Here is a 12,109-nt window from a genome sequence, read left to right as displayed (position 1 = left end):
ATATAAAAAACCAAGAAAATACTACTCTTGAGGATGCACTTTCTACCTCCAGCAGTTGCAGCATCAAGGTCAAATGATGAATTTCATCTTCGCGATCCATATGTGGAGGGAGAGAGGTGTAAATGTGGTATGTGTCTATCTGCTGGATTGAGCTAAATTTCTATCTTTGATTGCTCTGAAATTTGAATAGAGAATTTGTAGGTGTGTTGGCTACAACAAAGAATGAGAGAGAGAGAGAGAGAGAGAGAGAGAGAGAGAGTCTTGATGGTCTTTGTTGGGGTGGTAGGATAACAAAGAACTTGAGAGAGGGAGAGAGAGAGAGGAGGATGCAGGTTTGAAATTGTGCGCAGGTTAACAAAACTTTATAGAGATTTGCTGGTTTTTGTTGGATCGGTGGTTTTTGGGAAACCACCTTTTGGTATATTTTTTCGTTAAACCGTGCGACCCACCGCAATCCCTCCTACGAAGGTTGTTATCGCAGGTCCCTAGTAAGTTACCGTTATTATTGTTCCCGGTGAGATCACTTTCTGTGCACGGGTGCCGGAGTTTGTCCACGGGCTGGAGCTATCCCACCGTATTCCCACGTCCGATAGAGCGACGACCTCCCGGTCTCGTCCCTGGCGGCGGTGGTGGTGTGCGCAGCATCAGCAGCAGCGATGGAGCCTGCGACTTACCGCGAGCTGGTAGGCAAGTCCGAGAGCCTCGTCCAGTCCGTGATGAGCCAGTGGGACTCCTCCCACGACGCTTTCCATGCCCTCCGCGTCCGCGACCTCGCCCTCTCCCTCGCCTCCGAGGAGAATTTGCCGTCTCATCGAACTCAAATCGTAGGCCTCAACCCTGCAATCTCATTTCAGAATGTTTGCTGATGTTGCGCTTGACCGATAGCTGGGACCGGCCTGTGACTGTCCTCCATTTTCCTCACTCATTTGTTTCGCGGTAGCAATTCCCTAATTAGTTCTTCTTAAAACAGCCCCAAAGAGCATTTGATGCTGATTACAAAAAACAAATGGCTTTAGTTTTGAACAATGGCACAAATGCACCAAAATCCTCCATAAGTAGAGTCAATTTGTAATTAGTGCATCCCTTTATCCTAGATCATTCTCACATCCAACCTTCAGCCATCAGCCTACTACCCTCACACTGCTGCCCACACATTTGTAGGAGCTGCTGGCGATTCAGCTGATTGCCATCTTCTACTTGCTGCCGTTTGCTTGGAGGACATGGCCATCAGTGTAAAATGATCACACAGTTGCCACCGCACCAATTGCCTATTGCCATGACCAATTTTCTACCCTTCTGTCACATCCTTGGACATCGGGAAGGGCGCTGGTAGCACAGGAAGCATTGGCGGTCTAAACGCTTGAAAGCTGGCTCGTGTGAGGAAGATGGTGGAAAAGTATTCCATTTGTAAAGGATGTAACATCCGTTTGTTCATGCCATTCTACTTTATTAGGCTAATGTTGTGGGAACTGGCACTTAAGACTCAACCAAAGTCTTCATGTGTGGCCGATAAAAATATGGAGTGACCAAGGCCAAAGTTAGGTGTATGCTAGGGTGTCTTGTGCTTGGCGCACCATGACACTCATATAAAATCTTTTTGTGAATATCCTCATCATTGGGCACACACACATTGTCTTGTTTAAACAATAATGTGTTTGGATGGTGTGGATTGGTGGTATGGAATACTCGATCTTGTGATGCATCGCTCTATGGGCCAAGAGCTCAAAGTGGTGATTACACAATGATGTGTACAATAGGGTCTTGAGTCCTATAAATAGGACTTGGCTGCCCTAACCTTGAAGTGTCCCTAGTGCATTCACCCAAAGTCTCTTCATGATGATTGTGACACCACTCTTAGTTCAACTCATTCGTGTCTTTGAGACACAAAGATTCGAGGCCTTTTGTAGTAGTATATTTAGCATATCGACATTCATTCTTCATTCATCTTTTGAGTTCTCTTCATCTTGAGAGTTCTACATTGCACTCTATGTTTGTTGTACATTGTATATTTCTCTATCTATGTTTGAGCATTTCTTTACATATGGCATCATAGTTAGGTACTTAGACTGTTGCCTAAGCCTTGATTTGAAAGCTTGAGATTGAAAAGAAGTGAGAATGCAAGAGAAGAATGTCTTGGTTATTGTCACCAAAGCAGGTCCCCTTAGAGCCTACTTCTTTGGTATCGCTATTTTCTCCATATAGGCTTTGAGGAAATGGTATTAGACATCTCAAAGGAAAAATTCTCGACATCATTCTAGCTATTAAATGAAGGACCATGTAGATACTCACCGCAAATGAATACATTGAAGTTTTGAGGAGAGGAGAGAGAGACACTTAAGGAATGGGCTTACCTCAACACACACCTTGCACTACTCTTATTTCTTCAGCATACCATCCTCATGATTGTGTATAGAACTCAGAAGAAGGTGCACAATAGTTTGAGTATGACATCAAAGAGGATGCGGAACTCCCAACCCGAGGACACAGTGACATGCCATATCCAATCTGTCAAAGTCCATTAGATTTTGTAAAAGGAAACAAGGCTAAAATTCAACAAATCCTTCCTAATTACTTTTGATCATGTGTGTAAATAAATATTTGAATACAGAATACTAACACCATTGTATGACAAAGCAAAGATTGGTAAAATAACTTAGAGGTTTGGGTTAACTTAGAGACAATGAACATAGAAGGTGAATGAATAAATACAATGCTCAATGTAGTAAACACACTATTCAAGTGAATACTGAACCTCAAACTCTGATGTCTCTCAAGGACTAAGGCAGAGGGTATGAGCTAGAGAGTGTGTCGTACTCTATATGGATCTCTAAACGCAATAGATAGCCTTCAAAAGTGTTCAGTAGCAACAAACATAGATATGGAGACTTTGGATCCGGCTGAACATGTTAGTGACAGGTTGAGGAAGAGTGGGCAGTAAATACAAGATGAAGCATTTTGAGTCCACACACTTTGGCAACTTGTTCATCATTATCTCCATTGTTGTATTTGCTGGTTTCACTCTTACCTAGACTGATACAATAGATCATCTTCATCATTATTATGTGTTTTCAACTCTTGTTGCCATCCTAGCACACAAGCGATAGTTTCTAGCCATTAGCCACTTTATGGAGACTGTGTTTGCAACAGTTTCAAGCCATCTACAGCAATCATCTATTTGCAATCACTTATATGGAGAAATCTTCATCGACATTCTTTGGTTTTCTTCTTCAATTGGCAGTCCAACTTTGCCTTGATAGCAGCCATCATTGAGAGAGTTTTTAGCATATCCTTCATCTTTGGCAACTCCTGACTATTGCGTTCCGTTCCCTCTAGTAGTGTCCTTCATCTTCCAGTATCTATTTTGAAACTCCATTGCTTGAAGCACTACGTTTCATTGACTCCATAGTGCAACACTTTTCTTGTCATGTACAGCTTTGCTCAAAGGATTGCATTTCTCTCCCTTCATAGTGCAGATCCCTTCTAGATGCTACTGCCTGATTAGCTGGGACAATGCAGTCATCTCCGAGCTCCGCTCCATTGTATGAGCATGATTCAGTGTTCATCATTCATCATTCTTCTTTTGTGTTTTGAGTTTTCTTTGTCACAATGTTTGCGGTACATTCTCTGTTTCTCATAGCAAACTCTACTGTCTCTTGATATGGTTTTAGAGCGTATTGTTTTATCTTTCGATGACAACTATAGTAGGCATAATGGGATAGGGAGGATGTGCCACATAGGTATGCTGGGTAGGTCATGTAGACACCTTTCATGTGAGCTTGTTGAGGTCTTTTCATGGTGATGTGCCTGAGGATGTATTTGCTGAAATTCAGCTAGAGGTTGAGGAGCTAGATGAGATTTTAGTATGCGAGCAAATTTTGGCATATAAAGAGAGAAAGATCGGAGATATAGTTTCCAGAAGGTATTTGGTGAAGTTTTGGAACTATACACAAATGGATGCTAAGTGGATGGAAGAGGATGACTTGGTAGACCATCCTCGACTGTTGCAGCTTTATCTCGAGGCTTTTTAGTTAGAGCGGACTTTGGATCGGGCTCAATTAGGTTTAGCAGAGGAGGGGTCGAGAGCATTACTTGATTCTCTAGGGAGAGGTAGCACTTCCACTCCTCTAGTGATGGTCAATTCTTGTGTTTGGATGTATTTAACATGCATCTAGGGTATTTTGTTGAGAGTATGTGTGCTGTGAGGTCACTATTTAGTGTATTAGTCACTATAGTTGGTATACAGATGGGTATAGTTTTCACTATAGCTCTGAAACTACACATTTGCATCAGTATGTATCAATCTATGATCATCAGAGATTGATTAGCGGTTGCTGGTTTTCAATGGATGATCATCATTTTGTAGTGGTATTCAACTGGTTTTGTGGACAACAACATGTTTAATGAATGCAATTGATTGTTCAGCTATGGTTTTTACTCTGTTTATGCTTTGTTATGGTTATTTTACTCGGTTTATGCTTTGCTATGGTTATTTTGCTAAAACAATTGAGATATGCTAATGAGAAATGCATTCTATGGGTTCTTGGTAGTGTTGTTTTGGATTCTGTATGAGTCTTATGTTTTATTTATGCTGCCCATAAATTTTCAGCAAGTCTTTGGCATTAGCATGGTTAAGCAACAGTGGCCAATGTTGTTTTTACTACAATGCATTTTGGGAAATTTCAGTGCAGTATGCTTTGCTTTAGCACATTGCAGTGCAATCAAGGACGATTGCAAGGATTTCAAGGGGGTGGTCTGTCATGAGGATGTGAAATTTTATTGCTTTGCTTAGCATTTGATTAAAAGTTAATCAAATATACAAATGTAACTTGCACACGTGAGGTGTACGTCAATTATTTTACAATGCAAGACCTAGGACCTTGAGATATCAGTTGGTGCGAAATACAAAAGTTGTAATAAGTTATGCTTAATAGGTACTAGGTGGTACTGAGTGTTAGAAGTTGGCCTAGAACATTTAATTAGCCATTAGTGTTAGTGATGACAATAGGGAATTGACATTAATTAATTAATTAATGCGTGTTGCGGGCTAATTAGTGCTCAAGGTCACTTGGATGATAAATTGGCCTAGCCAATTTAATTGTTGGTTGGTTAGATTATTTTTCTCGGCACAGAAATAATTATTAATTTTAATAATTAATTGAGTGGATTGGATAATACTGTAAATTTAGTTTAGAAGGCTACCACTTGGCAAAATTTGCCCATGCAAGTTTGAGAAAGTTGTGTTGGGGCTGAAGAGAGAAGGAAATTTCTTTTTGCAGTTTGGAGCTATTGGGAAGAGAGATCGGGTTGTTGTTGCATGCTTTTGGGGCCATTTCTCAGTCAATCGAGACCATTTTGGTGAACATGGTTGCATATTCTTGACTCAGGGAAGGTGTAGATCATAGTTGATGCACTTTCTTTTGAAGATTATAGCCTTTGATGTCCCTTTGCTGTTGCTAAATCCATTTGGGGTTGAAAAATTGGGTTAGCACCTAAATTGCACCAAATTCTCGCTACAAATCTCTGAATTTTCTCTCTCTACGGCATTGTCTCTCTTTCTAGAGTCATTTCCCAGCTTTGCTCCAAGTTTTATAGCAATCCAGCCATTGGTGGTGGAGATGAGCCAGATTCGAAGGCTTTAGACTTGAATTTTCAGAGTTGAACTCACTTTGTTTCAGGAGGATTCAAGAGGCCAGCCAGCAAGCATTGAATTTGGGACTAATTTATTTCCCAAGGAGCATGGGTGAAGGTCAATCCCCTAGCAAATCATGGGGCAAATTGATTTGAAGGCTTGCTGGTCATTTATGATAGTAAGAGGCACTTGGATTAGTGGAGGATGTTGAAGAATCTCAATTATACTCCATCCATTTGCAATACAAGTTAAAGAATATACCACAAGGGGTGCCAAGTTTTGGAGCCAACAAGCTGTCCAATGTCCAAGAATAAGTCGTAACATTTGCATTTTCAATTTTTGTGAATTTTATATTTGTTATAATTAGATCTAGATCAGGTTAATACCACCCTATTCAAGGAGGAAGACTGGTTTCAATAGCCCCTTCCTTTTCATTGTACATCTAGTGTCGGGACCTAAAATGGGCATGACACTGGCTCTAAGGCACTAGCTGGGCCTCTATTACTCACCTAAAACCGCCCCACACGGCCTTGCGGCCAGGAGTGTCTAAGATTTTGCATTTGTACATTTTTCGTGGTCCAACAAATGATTCTTTTCCCACTCCTCAAAAGGAGTTCCTAAACATCTTGGTATTTTACACCACGTAGCATACACACAGGGAGCACCCCTCGATTGATCACCGCGGCTTCACTATGGCTTTCCTACACCTTGGGGATTGGCCCCAAGATGCGCCTAAATATAAAACACATTCGAAACAAGTCCATTCTTTTGATAAACGATCCAGGAGACGATAGATAAACCTTACCAAATAAACCCCCAAGGAACCGAATATCTAGCCCTACGGCTTGGGATACCTCACACTCTCAACGTCGGGTCATCACTCATATAAACAGGTGCTTTGTATCTAGGATACGATACCATGATGTCCATCAATGCAAGTGTGAATATGACCATCGTGCTCAAACAAATGTTCATTGAAAATCAACAAAGTGAAAGTGTGAAGACAATTCTTTTCACGATTCTCTTTTTTTACGCGAGTGTTTTGTTGCTTAGGGCTAGCATTGAGCTTTCTCGTGCTACTAGTCCCTTTTAATTTTAAACAACCATGAACTCTATATGAAATGCACCATGAAACATCAGAATTTAACGTACTTCAACCACTAACCAACCCCTCTATTCCTTACCATTTAAAATTTTGCTTGCGTTAATAAGTGTAATGCATGGTTTTTAATGTATTTTTCTTTATTGAAAGCGATAAAAACTCACTCTAACAAAGAAATGGGACTGAATTGAGGGTAAGTCTCATGCTTTAGCTCCATTATATGTCCACACACATTAATCTTATTTTCCCTTATTTTTATGATGCGAAAAACCTAATTTTTTCAAATTTTTAAAAAAAATTCATATTTATTTATAGAAAATTATAGATAATTATTGATATTCAGGTGTGAACTAATTACTCTTATAGAAAATGATTTTCATAGGAATGACAAATGCACATAAAAACCCAAAAATTGCATATTTCTCCTTAACCGCCTAGTCTCGGGTTTTGCATGTTTTGCATAAAATTATTATACGACTGATTTTTTATGATTCTTTCAACATGATTGATCAAACAGAGGATTGGCAATCAAATGCAAGCATTACTAACCATTTCAAACAAGTATTCATCTCATAAAACGGTAAAATCTACATTTTTTTCATAAAACCGCTCATTATGATGCTCATTTTTCGACGTTGGAGGCCCGCTGACTCTCTTTCATGGTTGCTGACGATCTGTCAAACTCCAATTCACGTCTCTTTTCACTCCCACATCATTGTTTGACCAAAAACGTCCATCTTAGCCCATTCCCCTCTCTTTTACATTGATCCATAAGAACAGTCCATAAGAGGAGAGAGGAGAGAGAAATACTAAAATCAAATCTTGATGAATAGTGTATCAATTTTGGTCATTCCTGAAGTGATGGGATGTGAGAAATTGGTGGAGGTCACAGCCACGAGGATTTCCTTGATCATTGCTGCAGCCAAAAATAATTTTTTTTAAATGGAAGAGGGCACTGAAAAAAATAGCACCCTCCCCTCCTCCCCCTCCTCCCCCTCTCCCCGTTTTGAGATTTGTGACTTTTCACATCTTCAAGTTTAATTAAGCTTTAAGCATAACCCCAAAAAAACTAGTTCACTTTGCTGTGTTCACACTTCGACCAAGTGGTTTTTTTCGATTTTGAGGTGGCAAACGTGCTCGAATTTGAGATCCGTCTGGACGGTTGGCTTCGTGATGTTGAAATCTATAAACTGGCCACTCTTACACACTTTTCAAATCCTGGATCATATAGCTGCTTCATAACGCGAAACCTTGCGGGGATTAAATGGGGGGCCAAACAAACTCCGATTGACGAACTGAGACTTGCATTGGGTTTTTGGCATCGAACTCCATCTAGAAAAACTTCAACTTATCGATCTGCAACCGTTTCATTTTGCATGAAAATTTGGTCTTTTATGGCCTCCCGGCCTCTTTTCCGCTTTAGAAGATAGCTCTAAAATCCCCTCTCATTCACGATTTGGTACTTTTTATTCCGCTCTTATTGTATCAAGATGGGAGTCGACTCTTTGGTAGGAAGAGTTGGTTTCTATGGTCTTGGATCAAGAGGAACAATTGAAGGGACATAATGCTTCCAAATCGGAGGCTTTGGTTGGAGGACAACAAATCCAAGGATAAGGAGAAGAAATTGACTTGCCATATTTGTGGTAAGACCGGTCATTGGAAGAAGGATTGCCTCGACAAAGACAAGGACACCGAGAAGAAGGATATGAAGGATTTTGGAGCGGTGGCTGCACCCTCATCAGCTGCTTTTCTACACTTAGCAGTCGTTGAGGACTCTACATCGAAGACTTTTGATGCTGCGATGACAGCTCCCCAGGCTCGAGAGTGGATCGTGAACAGTGGTGTCTCATGGCACATGACTTCTTCTCACGTTGGTGTTGCCCATTTGCGACCCTCGCGTGGGTAGATTCTCATTGGAGACAGCTCTTATGTGTCTATTGTTGGTGCGGGGTGAGATACAGCTTATTCCAAATGGACGTGGTGGTACTCACACTTTCAAGGTGTTGCATGTGCTAGGCTTGGGGTATCATTTACTTTCGGTCCATAAGATTTGTGCTCTTGGCCTCTTGGTGGAGTTTGACAGTGATACTGTTCGAGCCCTTGATCGTGGATCGAGGAAGGTTCTCTTTGCAGGGTATGAGGAGAATGACACTTACAAATTGAAGTCTTTTGCAGCTTTTACCTCTCAGACACAGTCCGAGCTATGGCATGCTCGGTTTGCCATCTGAACTATGAGTACCTTCGGAGGGCGTTGCGAGGATCGTTTGTTCGAGGTTTGCCAGACATAGTGGTGAGCCATCAGCCATGTGTCTCCTGCATTCGTGGAAAACTGCATCGGGATGCGATTCCCAACAAAGCTTCGAGGCAGTCTACTTCACCTATGGAGCTTGCTACGGATTTTTGTGGCCCGATGGTGAGGACCGAGTCCTTGAAGGGGAGCTTGTACTTCATGTTGATTGTAGATGACTACAGCAGGATGACATGGGCCTATTTTTTGACATTGAAGTCAGAGGCTTTCTCTCACTTTAAGGATTGGCATCTCTTCGAGGAGAACCGATCAGGCCGGCGACTGGAGACCTTGCGTTTAGACAAGGGCGGTGAATTTATGTCTAATGAGTTTGCTCGTTTTTGTGCAGATAGGGGCATTCACCAGGAGTTTGCTAACACCAATACTCCTAAAGAGAATGGCATTTTCGAGCAGAAGAACCGAAGTGTGATCGAGATGGCGCACACCATGATGGAGCATTGATAGACACCTCAGTGTCTGTGGGCCAAGGTAGTGGCTACCGCAGTTCACATCCTCAATCGAACTCCCACTTCGGCTGTTGATAGGATGACACCTTTTGAGGCTTACTTTGGGACCTAGCCTAATGTCTCTTACTTCAGGATCTTTGGGTGTGACGCTTATATACACATCTCAAAGACGTAGCGTGACAAGTTCGAGGCGGCTTCCTGATGACAGGTTTTTGTTGTATACAGCTCCCAGTCCCAAGGTTATCGTCTGTTTGATCCCGTCAAGCGGGATGTCTACACGAGCCGAGATGTGCGGTTTGTGGAAGTTCCGGCCACAGAGAGGGGTGAGGAGCATCCCATTCTTGGAGATCCAAGGGAGAGTTGGGCTTCCGAGACAGTTCCTTTGGAGCTAGAGTCTTTTGATGGAGATTCTTCTTCCGAATCAGAGTCTTCCCTTCCATCGGCCACTCCAGTGGAGCTTCCGCTGGTGGATGTACCCGAGTCTTCAGAAGATGGAGAGCGACGGGGAGAGATCTGCCCTTCTCGTTGGGCCCATTACACACTCCGAGATTCCGGGATTGAGGGGGTCCCTGAGGAGTGGGAACCGCAGGATGGACCGCGGAGGTCATGGAGGCATCAGGCACATTCTACGGAGCTTGTTTGCTCTAACTATTGTTTGCTAACTCGTGTTATGTAGGATCGGGAGCCCACTTCAGTGAAGGAGGCTTTGTAGTTTGATCGTTGGCAGAAGGCTATGGAAATCGAGTTGGAGGCTATAGAGAGGAATAGCACTTGTCTCTTGTGCCTCGTCCCTCTCACAAGAAGGTGATTGGTGTCAAGTGGGTCTTCAAGACCAAGTACCTTAGCGATGGTTCTTTGGATAAGCACAAGGCTCACCTTGTTGGTAAAGGTTTTGCTCAGTGCCCAGGCATTGACTTCCATGATACTTTTGCCCCCACTGCTTGTATGGCGACTATTCGAGCTGTTCTTGCCTTGGCTGGCCATAGGAGATGGCTTGTCTATCAGTTGGATGTGAAGTTGGCCTTTCTTAATGGTGACTTGCAGGAGGAGATCTATGTCGAGCCGCCTCCTGGCTTTGGATCCTCTGATGGGAAGGTTTATAGGTTGAAGAAGGCCTTGTATGGCCTCAGGCAGGCTCCGCGTGCATGGAACGAGAAAATTAACTCGTTTCTTCAGTCAAAGTTGGGATATCGGCGCTCCAAGGCCGATTTGCAGCTTTATGTGCACACTTCCGAGGTTGGTTGTGTATTGTTTGTGTTGTATGTTGATGATTTGATTCTGACAGGGGATCATGCATAGAAGGTCCAAGAGACCAAGACAGCTTTACATGAGATGTTCGAGATGATGGATTTGGGGGTTCTTCATTTCTTCTTGGGTCACGAGATTTATCAATCTCAGAGGGGGATTTTCATTTCTCAGTAGGGATACATTCAGGAGCTCTTGGTGACTTTTGAGATGGAGACTTGTCGGACCCATTCTACCCCTATGGATCCGAACTAGAAGGCCACTTCACACTTAGATTCTCCCTTGACGGATGCTTCCTACTACCGTCAGTTGATTGGATCCTTGATTTGGCTACTCAACACTCGTGTTGATCTTTGTTTTGCTGTGGGTCTTTTGGCGGGGTTTATGAGTGAATCCAAACAGGTACATTGGCAGGCTGCCCCGAGGATTCTTCGGTATTTGCGGGGGATCTCTGACTTAGGGATTTCTTATCCAGCAAGTACAGATATTGCAGATCTTGTTCTTGCAGGTTGGAGTGACTCGGATTGGGCTGGTGATGTGGATCGACGGCGTTCTACTATAGGCTATTGTTTTACCTTGGGTACAGGTGTTATCTCTTGGAGTAGCAAGAAGCAACCCATAGTAGCCCTCTCTTCTATTGAGGCGGAGTATCGGGCTGCGTCTTCCACCACATGTGAGGTTGTGTGGCTTCGGAGATTGTTGGAGGAGCTTGGCTGTCCCTAGACTCGTCCTACTTTTCTATAGTGTGACAATGAGAGTTGCATTGCCTTGGTCCGGAATCCTGTATTCCATGCTTGGACGAAGCACATTGAGATCCAGTATCACTTCATTCGGGAGAAGCTTCAGTCGGATAGTTTCAGTTTGCAGTCGGACAGTTTTTCTGTAGTCGGCTGCATTTAATGCAGTCGACCTGGTGCTGGTGGGCATTTGATATTTCTTGGCTATATATAGCTAGTTGGTGGCACACTCTCTCATTATTCTGATCTTGAGATCTGTTAGAGTTGGTTTGCTGAGACTGACTGCACTCGGGCTGATGGAGATCGAGGTCTTCAAGGTGGATACACATGTAGATATTTCCTCTGCCCCCGCGCATATTCCTGTACTCTTATACAACATATTACACTGCAAATTTTATGCGTTACATTGTCTCCTTTTCTCTCTCTCTCTCTCTCTCTCTTCTCTCTGTGTTCACTCCCTCTCAGTCTTTGTCCTACGCTTCCGCATTGCTGCACTCTGACGGAAAAGTGCACTCGAGGGTGTGAAACTTGCACAAACGAGAATGAGGTTGAATGGGGGCAGCCTGTCTATTTATAGATGTTGAAGGGTGTCCCAAAGAATTAGGGTTTTTTTGGGGGACCACAAAAACTCTCTCGGACCAC

General features: G+C 42.9%; 1 protein-coding gene across 1 annotated transcript in view; it reads left to right on the top strand.

The window, feature by feature from the left end:
* The first annotated feature begins 510 nt into the window (after positions 1-510).
* The window catches only part of LOC148018241 (Metal-dependent phosphohydrolase), a 28,147-nt gene continuing 16,548 nt past the window's right edge, over positions 511-12,109 (top strand). Inside the window, exon 1 of the mRNA XM_087661196.1 lies at positions 511-824. Coding sequence (XP_087517322.1) covers positions 657-824 — 168 coding nt within the window. The 5' untranslated portion in view covers positions 511-656. The remainder of the gene's footprint in view (positions 825-12,109) is intronic.

The sequence above is a fragment of the Lygodium microphyllum genome, chromosome 21, assembly GCF_053477565.2.
Source record: "Lygodium microphyllum isolate KBCC chromosome 21, Lygodium_microphyllum_v1.1.10, whole genome shotgun sequence".
Lineage (NCBI taxonomy): Eukaryota > Viridiplantae > Streptophyta > Polypodiopsida > Schizaeales > Lygodiaceae > Lygodium > Lygodium microphyllum.
This window is presented reverse-complemented; position numbering and strand designations above follow the sequence as displayed.